Source organism: Periophthalmus magnuspinnatus, chromosome 24 (assembly GCF_009829125.3).
Source record: "Periophthalmus magnuspinnatus isolate fPerMag1 chromosome 24, fPerMag1.2.pri, whole genome shotgun sequence".
NCBI classification, from domain to species: Eukaryota; Metazoa; Chordata; class Actinopteri; order Gobiiformes; family Gobiidae; genus Periophthalmus; species Periophthalmus magnuspinnatus.
Genome location: NC_047149.1, coordinates 7562491 through 7578472, shown reverse-complemented (window position 1 = coordinate 7578472; position 15982 = coordinate 7562491). Strand labels below are relative to the sequence as shown.

Genomic DNA, 15982 nt, shown 5'->3' with positions numbered 1-15982 from the left:
ACCTCATGGATACAATTGGACAGGAAGTAGTGATGTTGCCGTGCGCTGTTGTGCACAAACCTATTACTCAAAGGACGACCAAAATATGATAAAATTGACTCGTAATTAACAAAACATTTGAACTGTAGAGAAGTGATTTTCAACCATTTACTGTGATAAAGATACTGCAGCACACCCTCCCCCAAAACAATATGAAATGACACCAATATGAGCAATAAAAGTGTAAATAAAGTCTATGACACCATGCTGTAGTGGACCTTACATACCACCAGAAGGAGCTTGAGTGCCACAGATTGAGATACACTGACAATAGAACAGGCACTAAAATCTGCTTTAACGCAAGTAAAACAAGGAACAATTTTCCTTTCCAGGTCGATTTTACCTCTCTTCCATAGCTTTATACACCAAGAAAGTTATATATTTTTTGTCATTTATGATACTTTGGTGTACGTCGGCCTCAACACCTCAACAGAACGGCAAAAGACAGAAGTATATCCGTGTGTATAATGGTCATGGCGTACTTGTCCCCCACGATGCCTAGGTTGATGGTGGGGTATCCGTGCTCCTGGATGGTGGCCAGCAGAGTGGAGCGGTTACTGTCCCGGATCTTCCCAGGATGAAGGTCGTCCTCTGGGTTTAGCAGCTGCACAGCACACAGCACAAATCATTTCAAGAGGCAGAGATCAGGCTTTTGATCATAGTTGTGCTCCTTCATTCAGAACTAACGAGGAATCTGTACTACAAAGCTGGCTATACTTATCCAGGCTAAGCTTTTTCTTATCCAAATAAACTAACCGTGCACTGAATATCTGGCTTCAGTCTTGAAATCTGAATTTGGATTTGAGTATTTTTAGTATTAGATTTAATGTTTAATGTTTATGTGATGGAGAATATTAAAGGGGCTGTACCCATTTTTTTTCAAATACAGATATGATGTAAAAGCAGCTCTTAGGGTCAAAATGAGACTGCTTTGTACTGTCTGCTGGTACACTGTTAGCATGCTAGTTGTTATTAGCAGTAGATTCTTTTTCTGTTCTGATCACTGAAAGTTTTGGATCACGCTTATAAACTCATTGCAGTGAATAATGAGGATGCTAGTAATGCGTTAGAATAACTTTATACCGCTGCAAACAGTTTAAAATTAACTAGCTCTGTTTTGCAAATTTTTTAGAAAGTAAAAATCAGGTACAGCACCTTTAAACTTAATTAAACTTGATAATATATCTCCTAATTAGGTAGCTACCATTTTCTTTCCTCATTGGCAAATAATGTAGCTCAACATAATAATACAAACACATACACTACCAGTCAAAAGTTAGGAAATACCATCTCATTCAGTGTTTTTTTCTTTATTTTGACTAATTTCTACATTTTAGACGACATCATATATATGAAGCAAGATATATGGAATTATGTAGCAAAGAAAAAATGTTAAATAATTCAACTTTTTTTTAAAAAATTCAAATCCTCACCTTTTGCTTTGTGAAAAAAAAGTAGTTCTTTAACTTTTTTTTTTAGTACTGCATAATTTCATAAATCTCGTTTCATATATTTCATGTCTTCTGTGTGTATATAAAATGCTGAAAGTAGTAAAAATAAAAAAATAAAAACATTCAATGCTGAAGTTCAATGTTTGACTGGTAGTGTAAATACATTTGAATATAAGTACCAAACTAGACGACTAGACATCCATGCAATGACTAAACTTATCAAACAAATTTATACAATAGAACTTAATGGACTGAATGAATGAAACTTATTCCTGTACCAAGAACAGTCAAGACAACACAGCCTAATGAGAAATTCACATTCTATTAAGGCCATATCTTATTTTATTAGTTCAAAATAAAAAAAACAAAACAAAGTTAGATGAAATCATAGTATATGTTTTGTGTGATTCCATACCGTATCTGTACCAGTCCTGCTGACCCACCTCGTTGCCTGTGGACATGACAGCCACCACAGGGAACTTCTGGACCTCCACTTCTGTGACGCCCACCGTGGCCAGGAGCCCGATCTCCGAGGGGCCCATGTGAGTGCCCTTGGCCAGCACACACTCCCCGCGCTTTATGTCGTGACCTATAGGCCTGGATGGAACAAAGGGCAGGAGAAACCTTCAGAGTTCACAGTTATTCAATATTTAATAATATTATACAATTACGTGGTGAGGATGCAGTAAGTAGTGAGTATGGAGATATGATACTGACCTGATATCTTGTCCAGGGCGAGCCTGTACTAGGATTCGTACCTCCAACTCTTCTGTACCCTAGAAAACATAGGATTCTCTATTATGTTAAGGTGGCTATTAAGTAAAAGTAAATTTGCACCTTAATTATTGCATTGTAGATAATTAAACTGCATTTAATCAATATTTTTGAACACATTCCATAGCAAACAAGCTGCACTAGCCTAGCCTCACTAGCTGATTGGTACTACTACAAGAGGTCAACACACACTTCCTTTTGAGCCTAAAATTTGCTTTAAGAGAATCTATAGCATTAAGTTGTGGGTTATTAGATGTAAGGTTAAGTGTCTTGCCCAAGGACACAGCACTATATGCTATGTAGTAGGCTTATAGGATTTTTAAAGTTTTTAATAACAAAACTGAATCTAATTTTCATATAGATTCATAATAGCCATCTCTTACGTCTTCTGACTCCCTTAGCAGCTCTGTGTCCTCCACTTGCACCACAGCGTCGGCTCCACAGGGGATGGGTGCTCCTGTCGTCACCCTCATCACCTGCCCGGGCATCACTGTGTGGGTAGGCTGTACAACACACACACACACACACATACATGATATTACATAGGATTTTCACAGTACGTATTGGTAACTATTGCGATATATTCTTGCGTTTGTACCTGTTCTCCAGCTTGTGATTCTCCAATGATAAAGCGGTCGCCGGGTCCATCGGCCGCTGAAGATGAAGGTTCATATAAAAATTTACTAAAAACGCTCTAAATACTTAAAATAAATACCAACATAATAAATAAAATGTTTAAAAATATATGGTGATGAAGGTAGAACTTTGTGTTGAAATTTTGAGCACTCTCAGACCTCAAAAACTCACTATTTGAACAGTTCTCCAACTAACATATAAAGATCTACGGGCTACTGGACAACCCTGTCTGGTACCTTTACCTTTCAATTACACTGCAAGCCATTCTTATAAATGCACTCCCATTCCCATTCATTATTATTACACTTTGTATTTCAGTTACGGCACCCCATCTTCAATGCAGCAGCAGAATCATCAGCCTCTGCAGCTTTGCAATCTCTTCCTCTTCACTACCACATGCCCAGGTCTAAGCACCAAAGCTTATATTTTCTATAAACTACTCTCTTTGCATAATAAACTAAAAACTAAACTAAAATATACCTTAAACTTAAACTAAACTAAAATAAAATAAACCTTAACCTTAAACTAAACTAAAATAAAATATGGATTGCTCTGGAGACATACCTCTCACAGCATAGCCGTCCTTGACCGAGGCAGGGAAAGGGGGCAGGTTGTCTTTGGCATAAACGTCCTGAGCGAGCACCCGACCCATCCCATCTGAGGAGGGGGCAGAGGTCAAAGTTACGCTTAAAGGCAGAGTGCAGTATTTGTTCTAGTATTAGAGGGAAAGGGTTTAGTCACCTAATTGCATCTCGTGACAGGGGTCATCTGTGACACAAACGACACTATAAGAGGTCATAGGCTTGTGAAGAATGAAGGATGGGATGTGTTATGTTTCAGCCAATCAAAAGTAGTTTAAATGTATGGATTGTACAATTTTAATAGGTGTAGCCCTTTTATATGTTGAGGGATGACAAAGCTTACCACGTATGCTAACAGTTTGTGTTCATCTAACAATTCTATGATAGAAGACAAAGATTTAATTATCAAGGAAAAAAATTGTGAAATGTAAGATTTTTTTTTTTTGTCTCTTTCTGTTTAGTCACATCCTTTTGATTTGGAACTCTCAACACATTCTGTAATAAGGTTTAATTTTGTGAAAACTTTTAAACGCTTTCTCCATTTTATTCATTCAATATCATCAAAGAATATTACTTTTAGGTCTGACATTAGTGTACAGTAGGCATGGAACAATATCTCAAGATAACCATCATACGATTGTGCACACGTGAAAAATTAGGTCATGAGATTTTTTACACCATGTGTTTAAAATAGAAACGAACAAGCACTGGTGAGTTACATCTCTTGAGAAGCTGTAGTCCCAAAAAGCTGTGCAAAAATTTGAAAATATGATACATAGAAAAACTGCGAGGCCAAAATTGTGAACTGATGTATTCATTATAAACTGTGTCATGTGGGAATCTTGCTATAAGTTAGGCCCAGTATTGGTATCAGCGGATATCAAGTTTTTGATAGCATCAGATGATACCGATATACAACATCAATATACAACTCTGATATATTTGCCCATCCCTAATCCCTACTGTACAGTGTCATTGTACTTTAAACAACTACTATCAAAGCTGCTATCTTGAAATACTAGTAAGCATATATACATACACATAATTAGATATATATAAAAAACTGTAAAAATGTTTGGTATGGCAGTTCATTATTATCAAAAATGTGTGCTTCTCTAAATCAGCATCACACATAACCTTTTATCTATTTTTACTCTTTAAGACTCTCCATCTTAATATCTCAAAATAGCTGTGCAAACAAGCCCTGTCTCCACATTGTACCGCTGTCATCCTCAGTCAGTGTAATCACATTTAATAGAGCTCTCATATAAAAGCACACATACGAGTGCCCACATACTGTAATCACAGACTATATATAGCCACCCAGGGAGCAGCTTTAAGGTATTTTCGAAGCTGGATTTTTCTCAACCTCCCACTCTCTGTGACTCTCCCACGCACGCAGCTCATGTCTTTGCGCCATACAATGAATTAATCACATCTAAAAATAATCTATAGAAAAGTTGTGCTTCACTGAAAAAAATGTCACTTTTAAAACAGTTTTTATTGGAATTATACTGTAATTATTGTGAACTTGCCTGATGATTTACACATTTATTTAATCTGCCTGTACTAGATTTAGTTACCATATGTATTTGAGCCTTGCCCCAGTACAGATTTATTGTATAAGCAGCTTTTGAGGTCAAAATAAGTCCACCGTGCGCTGTTTGCATCTAATTATAAAGCGTTTTAATCTCCAATAATCATGAGGTGTGCATGCTAATTGTTGTTAGCATCACTGTGATGGCGAAACTTGGCCCCTGCCTCTGAACGTTGTGAAAAGGGCTCATTGTTGTGAATAATTAGGACACTCTGAATACATAAGTTAAGTGAGGAATAACTTTGGACTGCTGCAAACTGTTTAAAATGAACTAGTTAAATGAACAATAAAATCATGTATTGCACCTTCAATTTTGGTGGGGGTCACATATGCCAACATAAAAAATTTCAAGAATCTTAAAAAAAAAAAAAAAAAAATGTTTACAACTGCTCTGTGAATTCCAATGGATATTTCTCAAATGTTAACAAAACTGTACTATATGTTCAGTGTTTACAGAAAACAAAATGGCTGACAGATACTACAAAAAAATGTCAATTACTTTATTTTTTTGTTTTTGAATGTGTATTTATTTACTCATTACCTACCAAGTGTGTCAGCAAAAATATGTGCAACAAAATTTACATAAAACAACTTTCTATGTAGTGCTGACACATTCTTCACAGTGTCCTAATTTGAATGTTAAACTGTGTGCATGACTAAAGCAGTGGTGGTATAAACAAAAGTTGCTGACTCAAGGATGTGTCTAACCCAGCGCTTAGAGACACTTTACAATGTGCCATCAGAGGTTAGCCAACAAGACAAGTAACATCAGCTAATGCAGCCCAGCGGTCAGGAGCAGTATACAAGTGCTGTTATGGTCAAATGTTGTAGTCCCACTATTGATTAATGGGTTGTTTCAAGTGAAAAGGTACAAAGGGACATTTAAAGAGCGCACTATGCAATTTTTCTGATGAAGTGTTTATCTCCTTGTCTCTACAGAGGTGTTATTGTTATTGACTGGAATTTTCCACTGTAAGCATTAAAGGTTCTATATTATGCAAAATTGACTCTTGTGAGACTTTAGCCATGTTAGAACACTGTCACCTCCTCAAAAATATACCTCTAGTTTTGTTTTCTGTAATTCACACGTCTTGAGTAGCCCTTTATTATTATTCTGTCCACATCTCCAAAGATCAAACTGCTCTGTTCCACTTTGTGATGTCATGAAGTGGTAGTTTTCAAGTTAACAGCTCCTTTTACCTTTTGTTCAGTAGAGATTATACATTTCAGGACAGAAATAATCCAGATGATTCTAGTGAAGGTGTATGGCATTTAAAAACACAATGGCGCACTTCCTGTATTATCACATGACATCACAAGGTGGAGTGTTTTCTGTTTGAGAGAAGAACTCAGCCTAAATATACAGGATTTGTGTACTAAACATTTGTGTGTGAGTGAAACAAAACACAACTCTGGGTATGTTTTTGATGAAGATACAACATTATAACATCCAATTACAGGCATTTTTATAGCTCAAATAAAACTTTGGATCTGCTTATCTCCATACTGTGGAACATCACAGGCAAAGCAATAACATCTCAGATCCCAAACCAGAAAAGTTCCCTAGTGCAGCTTTAAATGAGTGTTTAATTTGTTGCTCACCTCCAAAAGAGATGTAGGGTTTTCGTTGAAATATTGGGGTTCTGATGTCAAAACATGCTTCAGCCCTTGTCTCAACTCAGGGGTGTCCAAATAATGGTCCAAGCATATCAAAGTTCTTAATGACAGTTATTTCTTCATGTAGTCTGCACTTAAATGGAACAAAAGATCATGGTCTATGTAGTTCCCTCTGTTTTAATGCATTTAAGTAAAGAAGTTTATAATTCAATATACTGTGACCTCTGACGATACGACACCACAATATTTGAGTTATTATTACGTCTCTAATTATTGTTGGCTTTTAGGCTTCCTGTTCAGTTCCTGTGCAGTTTAAATGATCAAAGGCAGGTGGTTATGTCAAAGTTATACAAGATGTGCTAATCTGAATGACTGACTGTATTGACCCCAGGTTTTTAGAATCCTGTTTCAAATACATTTCCTTCAGTCAGGACACTCCTGCCTTAACTCCTCATTGGAGCGAGTGGTTTAGACGTGATGCAGATGTTTTAAAAGATGATTCCTCTTTGTTATGTAGCTCTATTGTTCAGTCCTGTGTGAGGCCCCCCCTCCACAGCCTGCGTGCGGTACTGTGTCTGACCTCTGTAGTTGATGATCTCGGTGCCCAGGACTGCGGTCATCTCCAGCACAGTGATGAAGGCCTTGTCCATGGAGGTCAGGGGGAACGGGGACATGCGGTGTCTCCGGGCCACTTTGGTGATGTCCACCGCGCTGTGACCTGACGCAAAACAAGGAAAAACAAAATGGTGGTTATTGTAAACAGATTCGAGATTTGTAAGATGGTTTTGTTACACCTAAAGAGCATACTGTCCTAGTCCTTTTGTTCATAATGTTGTTTCTTCATCAAGAACATTTCTGCATGTTTGAAGAAAGTTGACTTTGAGAAAAAAGCATTCAAGCTAGATTTCTGTAATTGAAGGTCCTCCGGATAAATAAATAAAATTAAAAAGTTAGTTTGATTTGATGCTTTGCTTTTATTTGTATTTTCAAAACTTAAATGCAGAACAAGACAGGATTACTCATAAAGGAATCAAATTGCAACTCAGGAAAGACAGAAAACAAAATTAAAATGATTAAAAGCTCATAAAACTCATAAAACCCATTTCACCAATGTCTCATTTGCCAGACTTACATCAGCATCAACATAGCCAGATACTGCTTTTTGCATTATTTAATGCTTCACTTCTCAATACACCTGTTGGGGTTTTTTAATGTAAAAATCACAACCTAAGCACTTCATGTTGTTTTCCACAGATAGTAAACAACAAAGTGGCACTAAATACCTAAACGCCGATGCTAAACTGCACAGTGCCTGGAGGACTAAAGGGGAAAAAAAGAGGAGGGGTCTAGACATATAAGTAACACTGTGATTGGTCTAACAGGTACCCACACTTCAAACTCCGCCCCTGCAGCCAGGTGTTTGCTATGAGACACATCTGGCTGTAACCCGGGTAGTCTTTTGTGATGTCACATAGTACTTGAAATAGCACACAGACAAGAAAGCGGCAAATTTACCTAATTTGTACATATACACAGGTTCGTAGTGAAAAAGTAAAGCAGTCTTTAAAATGTTTGAGTAGCACTGATGAGAGTTAAATGATACGTCTCAGCATTTTTAGCAGTTTAACTTCTTTAACTGTGCATTTTCTAAGTTAAAGGAAAGACACGGAGGGGGTGGAGAGGGGGGGCTCTGAGTGGTCCCAGAACACTGCAGTCTTCTGTTGAGGCCCTGGGGCATCAGCTCCAGCTCTCAGCTCAGTCTACGGGGACTAAACACTGTTTAAAATCTCCCTTTAGACTGAAACGTACAGAAGAACCTCCAAGGATCTGCTGGAGATCTGAGAAAAGGCCTGCGGTAAGACGTGTCTGACAGAAGAAACATGGGGAGTACAATTTAGGAAGGTAAAACGCCTTTAAAGTAATTTCTGACTATAGTTTCAATACATTTTTATTAGGTTGAATAATTAGAACTAAAACAAAGACAAATTACCATGAAAAAACTAACTAAGAAGGTAAGTAAAGGTAAGATATATTTCTGATTTTGAAGCTGTCTTAATATAACTATTCTCGCAGCGCATCCACCATCTGCTTGTCTCCATGGAAATAGGATTGTATTGGAATATTCCACAGTATGGCATTAAATTGTTAATAATTTAAGGAACCCCATTAGTCTCTACAAGTGCAAAGACAACTCTTTATGGGGTCCACTCACAGAATAAAAGCATTACACATTGACAGTTCATAAACTTATACTTATAAATCTCCATGAAAACAAGCAGGGTAGGTAACGCCCCTTCACGTCCGCACCGCTGGTTTAGCACGGAACAGGTACTTAGCAACGCTGTCAATCAAACCTGTTGCTAGCGGGAGAGACCTCAGGAAAAGAAGGTGCCTGATTCATCTGTTCATGTCTTGATTTACAATTATATTCGAACACTAAAATCTTGATATCCGCAGCATTGTAGTAACTTTGTGGTGAAATGAAGTCATTGAGGTGTAACTAATATCATCCCTGTGTTTGTACGCCTCTCCGGTCCTCTCTCTGTCTTTGAGTGGGGGATACATGCCCGGCTTTGATTCGTCCTGACCTACTTTCTCTAAACATGTACCAAAGAGGGCTGCAGTGTTTCTAAGGCATAGCACGCACTAACGACCACCTCTGGCAAAACAACACATACATGTAAATATACAAACAGCAGTATTCAAGCCTGCGGAGACACACATGTACGGAACACGTGTGAGGACAACTGGATTAAGATATTTATAGAATTCTATGAAGTCCTATACGTTTTATATAACTGTAACTGCCATAACTAGACAGTATTCTAGCAAAAACTGTTCAAAGTGCACTGTGACTTTTCTGCTCAAGGGTTCGTCATCTGCTTGTCTTATAAATCTGTTATTGCTGAAATGTTCCATAGTATAACATTAAACATATCTATCATTATAATGCTAAATTGACTTTTTGGGGCTTTCTACCATGTTGTAAAGTTGTCATCAAAAACATGCCTGAGAGGTTTTAGATCTTATCCATACATGTTTGAGTGATCTAGAGATCTCTCCTCAAACCCTTCTTATATATAATGTTTTGTTGTCGCCATAGTGAACCACACACATTTAGCAGTGTGACTCCATAAGGCAAAGAGTGTGACACAATGATGGCACTAAGGCAAGATTTTGAACTGGTGATCTTCTGGTTGATGCCCATAGAATGTATAAAGAAATGGACTAAGGGAGTGTCAACCATAGCATTCAGCTCCAGTCAAATTAAGCTCATTGAGGCTAGCAGGTACAGGGGCGAGCCTGTAGCAGCATTGCACATTAGGAACTCTGAGTGCGAGTATTATAGCAACCAAAAGGCCAATCCAGAGCTAGGCTGTTGAAGTTAATGCCCCTTCATGTCCGCACGGCTTGTTTCACAGGGAGCGGATGCTTAGCAACACTGTCAACTAAGCCTGTTGCTAATGCTAGCGGGACTGACCTTGGGGAAAGAAGGCGCCTGATTTGTCTGGTATTAATGTTCATATCTTGATTTACAGACACAATAGCAAAATAAAAATACCAGGATCATGTAGAGTGGGTTAATATAAATATTTTAAAACCAAAATGACAGCAGCAGTTACAGAGAGAGGGGCACGTTGATGGAGCCGGAAATGCTCCAATGCTCACTTTCTATTTGGAACGCAGTGGCTAGCAGGTTAGCTATGTCCATTTATATATACAGTCTATGTTGAAGCCACCCTAACCTTTTTACAATTATAGCTAAAAAGTAATTATTGGATCCTGAAGTTTATCAGAGAAATGTAGAAAATGAAAATCGTCAGTCAGTTAAAGACACACTATGTAACTTTTCTTGTGTAGGGTCTGCCATCAGCTTGTTTCCATGAAGATGTTGCTGCTTTGCCTAGAATGTAGCACAGCAAACGCAACAAACTTATCTATCACCATAGACACAAGCACTTGATGCCACCAAGCCAAGTTAGGGATCAGATCTGTGGAAAGGCGACAAAAACACCCGTAACTGAATAAATGTAGAATAGATAAGCTAAACACCATACTGCAAACCATCCCATGCAAGACAATAACATCTCAATGGAGAAAAGGAAATGGCATACTTTACACCAGAAAAGTTCCAGCGTACACCTTTAAAGTTGAACAAATCTGTACAGATACTCTGATACTCACTTGCTCTGAGTATATTCTCTTTGCTGCTGCACCTGGACTGCACCTGTAGAGAGAGGGAGAGGTGGGAGAGAGAACATGGGCCAGAGGGGGCAGGGGTCATTCTTATTAAAACATGCTTTAAATTAAACCATCAAACAGAATACAAAACAGACAGTGCACAAGCAGAGGCCAGGCAGTGTCTTTGTCCAGCAGAGACCGATCCAACAATATCGCTGTCTTATCTGACCACCCCATGTTGCTCAAAGTCAAATTATTCCAAGCTGACTACACTTAATTTGTGATATAAACTAAATTGTGGGTGTTAGTGATCAGAGGTGGGTGATACTCAGTTGCATTGACTTGAGTAACTATTTAATAAGATTGTAAGTGTAGTTTTTAGATGACATACTTTTACTTCTCCTTGAGTAATATATTTGACAGTGGGACAGTACTCTTTCTTCAGTAAACGTTTTAGTTCAAAAGTTTTATGTCGACTACTATGATTTAGTTATTTTCATTATTGTAGTTCATCTTTTGAAAATATCAGATTATAGGTGTTTCTACAAGGCAAAGTGGGTGAATGTCTTGCACAAACACGACAGCGACTAGCCACTATGTTTGGGCAGAGACAACCAGTTACTCTAAAAGTTACTATTGAGCAGTAGTTTCCTCAAATAGCTATTCAACTCTTTCTTGAGCACTTTCCTGCACCATAACTTTATACTTCTACATGAGAAACAGTACTCTTACTTGAGAACAATGTTTGTCTACTCTACCCACCTCTGGCAGTAGTTATATATGTATTACAATTTGCAATATTAGAACTATGGAGTTAATGTTTGACCATTTTCAGATCTGTCAATGTGTCCACAAACTTTGGACACCTATGAACGTAAATGGACCGTAGTGTTGTACGTATTGTAAGTATTGTAGTATTGTAAACCTTATAGTATTGCAGTTTTATAAGTATTGTAATATTGTAAGTATTGTAGTATTGTACTATTGTTCTATTGTAAGTATTGCAAGTACTGTAGTATTGTTGCTTTATAAGGATTGTTGTATTGTAAGTGTTGCAGTATTGTAAGTATTGTACTATTGTTCTATTGTAAGTATTGTAGTATTGTTGTGTTGTAAGTGCTGTAGTATTGTAAGAGTTGTATTATTGTAAATATTCTAAGTATTGTAATATTATAAGTATTGTAGTATTGTAGTATTGTAGTATTGTAAGTACTGTAGTATTGTAAGCATTATAGTATTGTAAGTATTGCGCAAATTTAATAATGTACTTCTTTCAGTAAAATAAATTAAATGAATAGGGAAAGTTTTAGCAACAGAGGGCAATCAGATGACAGCATTATTAATAATACAAGAAGTATTGAAAGATTAGGACAAAGGCAGCCACATAGAGTGATGATATCCAGGTAGTAGTAATGTAGTGTAGGTATCTGGAGTGAGGCAATGGCCCGCCCTAAACTGGACTAAAGCTGGACCATCTACACTAGAACTGGACTAAAACTAAAGCTGAACTGAGTTTCCCAAAATGTTCTACTAGCAGTATATTTAGAATTCATGTTTAAAGGTGGTATTTTGAGAACTTCATATAATATTTTGCTTTGAATAGTTAAATGCCATGACAACAGTGCAAATTTTTCATCACCCTAAAACCCACGGATAGCTAACTGCAACAAGCTAAATGTCAGTTCTTGAGCTGCGAATGGCTGAATACATATTAAAATGAGATATTGAACCATTTACTACTAAAAATAAAATAATAAATAAATCATAATAAATAAATAAATAAATAAATAAATAAATAAATAAATAAAGTACAAGGTTCAACATTTATTATGTGTTATTATGTTATTATGTGTTAAAATTTCATATAATTGAAATGGGAATTATCTTGCCCTGAAAGTGAAATCATAATGCCTATATTTTTACAGTAAAACAAAATGCAATAATAATACAACAATACAAAAAAAAGAAAAAAAAAAAATGTAAAAAGTAATAACTGACTAAAAATGTTTTGTGAGTACAGTGTTTAGATCTTACAGCTTTTTGGGAAACTCAGTCATATATACCTAACCATATATACGGTATATTCATGCTATTTCTAACCAATATTTTGAATAATACCATATTTTGAACCTAGCTAACAGTTTCCTGGTAGGGCACCACACAGCCAAGGTGGAGGTGGGTGATGGCGGTGGCACGGTGGAGAAGTTAGCATGACGTGGTACGAAAAGCTAACCAAGAAACAAACAAAAAAATCAAACAGCAAAAGACTATAGACAGAAACTCCACTAAACTACATAGTCTACACACATGACCACAACAGACGTACGTAAGCTACTGAAGCAAAGCATGTTATTTTTCCCCAAAAAATCCAGACACACAAATGCACGAAAAGACATCGGACGGAGTGTCGGAATACCGCACAGAGAAAAAAAGATAGCAAGACAAAAAGGTGAACGACAAGACCAGGGCAACAAGAGGAAAAACACTGTAAAAAACAATATCCAAAAGAGTTAACATGACTTGGATTCAGAATCTGGATTTAAAGAACACATATTATACAAAATGGACTTTTTGGAGATTTTAACCATGTTCTTGCCCCCTCATCAGAAACAGACATTGTATTTTTGTTTTCATGCATGCTTGTTTCATTAATCCATTGATTCAAAGTCGTCTCTCAGAACTAAAGAAAATGCTCCATTGATTTGAATATGGCCATTTTGGTTGTGTCATAGATAAAACTCCTATGCACTTTTTAAGCCCGAACTCATTCTGCAGTTAAATTGTGTTCATGACGAATGCGTGGGTCTGTTAGCATAGCATTCAAGGGGGATTTGTTTACTACCTTTTTGTTCATTCTCATTGCTGACAGCAGAGGGTGCTGTATATTGAAATGCCGCATGGAAATGGAGGTGTAGTTTATAAAGTATATTATCCAAATGCAGATATTAATAAAAAATAAATAAATAAATAAAAGTTACTAAAAGCAAGTTTAAAAGGAAATTAAAGCCACAAGAATGCATGATATGTGTTCTTTCAACAAACGTGACAATATTGACCTAATTACCTGTCCTTGGATATTTGACTTATTTCAAAATATTGTAGGGCTACTTAAAATATTGTGTTTGAATTATAGAATGTTGCAACAGCATTCCTATCAAATTAAAGTATTTGCAGTTGAATAAAAAAAAAAAAAATCTATTCATTTTGTGATTTTTCTTCTGCATCAAAAGTTGAAGCAATTCAAGCACGGATTTTGCTAGCATTCAAAAATATCTTTCAACGTGACAATGTTCAAGGCCTGATAATTAGATAAATCAAGTCAAAACCACTCAAAATTCTGAACTGAAGTCATTTTAACTCTTGCAGATATCATTTTTCACAGTGGATTTTTTCAAAAGAGAAAAGGAGGTAAAGGAGAGGACATAGGACATAGAGTGAGGTGGGGACAGGGGCGTTTGATTTGCGCGCTCCTTGAGGTGGGTGAGGGGAGAGGTGGGCGGGGATAGTTACTCGAGAGCTGAAGGTCCTCCTGCGATCATCTTTTAGGCCCTCCAACCTACACTGGAGCTAGTGGAGATAGATAGATAGATAAAGCATTGGGATCACATCAGTGCTTCTGTCAGCACACAGACACACACACGGACAGGACGGAGGACACACCCACTACAGAGGCAACTACGGCAACACCACAAGGACAAAAGAAGGACAAAAAGACAAGAAGGCTTTGAGGGATCTGGGAAGTCGCCTACTACTATGGCATGTACCTATAAATCATGGGCTGGGATTATTTTTAATTAGATCTGATTAAAAGATTAACTTTGCAAAAACTGTTTGTTACTCGAAATAAACTTGAGTAAATCATGCTTTTCCAATTCAAACTATCTACTTGTTTTTTGTCTAGATAAGTGAAAATGAATTGAATTAAAAACATCTTCATTTGAGCAGGTCCAACTAGATTTATTTACTATAACTGCACTTAATATTTTAGACAAACTGAATTTATTGCATCTGTGCACAATAGCCCGTGGCTAGTTTTGCTAGAACAGTCATCATGGCGACTTCTGCCCCAATTTTATCTCTATGGGGTTTTTATAGTTGCTCTAAAATGATCAATTCTAACAGATCACGCAGTGGACAGTGAGTTTCAGGTGGATGTCACTGACAGCACTTTAAAGACTTTACAAATGAAGTGAAGACGCGTCTGTGTTTAGGAAGGTCTTTCTGGTTCAATGCTAATGGTAAAGCTAACTTTGAATCATAAAAAATAGTATAACACAACAAACTGTAATAATACTGACATAAAAAAACAAGTGTTTATGTAAAGTTTTAATGAGCTTTTTAGTTAGATTTTATGATTTAATAAAAGTTAGCATTAGCTTTGAGACACAAACACCTTTAGCAGAAGTGTTCTTCCATCATGTATTCTCCATATCTGTAAAGTCTTTAACATGTTGTCAGTGACATCTATCCACAACTCTCTGTCCACTGTATGATCATGAGTATTTATTCATTTCAGCACAACTGAACAAAGACCCCACAGAGACTGAACTGGGGCTGAAGTGGCCATGATGATGTGCACAGAGCCTGTCCATTTCATTTTAAAGCAAAGATAGTCACGATTAACTTGCATTTGTGTGCTGCAGAACTACAGATGTGAAAGGTTTTTATTTGGCCAATATTCAGGTAGGGGGCGTTATAAACAAGATATGTCAGGATAGTCCCATAGTATTTTCATGCTGTGCAAAGAACGCTTGGTAAAAGAAGCAAAAATAGTAACGAAAAAAGATGAAAAGAGCTAAAAAATAGCTACAGCAAGACACAAAAGATAAAAATATACACAAAAAGCACATACAATCTAATTCGACAACTTGCGCTACAGCACATCTTATTCAGCATGAAACCCAATACAAAATATCATACGATTAACATTGCACAAGTTGCACCTACTTTCCAAGAAGCTAAAGCTAACATCCTAATGCTAACTCAAACTCATAATATAAAACAGATCGTACCATTCTATGGTGCCGTGGAGAGGAGACATTTGCAAATATGGAAATGGAAGGGGAAAGGGGTGGGGCTAAAGCAGTGGGCGTGGCCAATGTGTC

At 37.0% G+C, this 15982-nt stretch overlaps 1 protein-coding gene across 3 annotated transcripts in view; it reads right to left on the bottom strand.

Moving 5' to 3' along the window:
* The window catches only part of gphnb (gephyrin b), a 113333-nt gene that overhangs the window by 8380 nt on the left and 88971 nt on the right, over nucleotides 1–15982 (bottom strand). For 2 of the 3 annotated variants that reach the window (XM_033990885.2, XM_033990886.2), the window contains exons 11-19: nucleotides 14388–14444; nucleotides 10881–10923; nucleotides 7276–7413; nucleotides 3465–3557; nucleotides 2863–2918; nucleotides 2648–2767; nucleotides 2208–2266; nucleotides 1934–2087; nucleotides 522–643 (exon numbers count right to left, since the gene is read on the bottom strand). In XM_033990885.2, coding sequence (XP_033846776.1) covers nucleotides 522–643; nucleotides 1934–2087; nucleotides 2208–2266; nucleotides 2648–2767; nucleotides 2863–2918; nucleotides 3465–3557; nucleotides 7276–7413; nucleotides 10881–10923; nucleotides 14388–14444 — 842 coding nt within the window. The remainder of the gene's footprint in view (nucleotides 1–521; nucleotides 644–1933; nucleotides 2088–2207; nucleotides 2267–2647; nucleotides 2768–2862; nucleotides 2919–3464; nucleotides 3558–7275; nucleotides 7414–10880; nucleotides 10924–14387; nucleotides 14445–15982) is intronic. The other variant, XM_033990888.2, reaches the window with a different exon arrangement.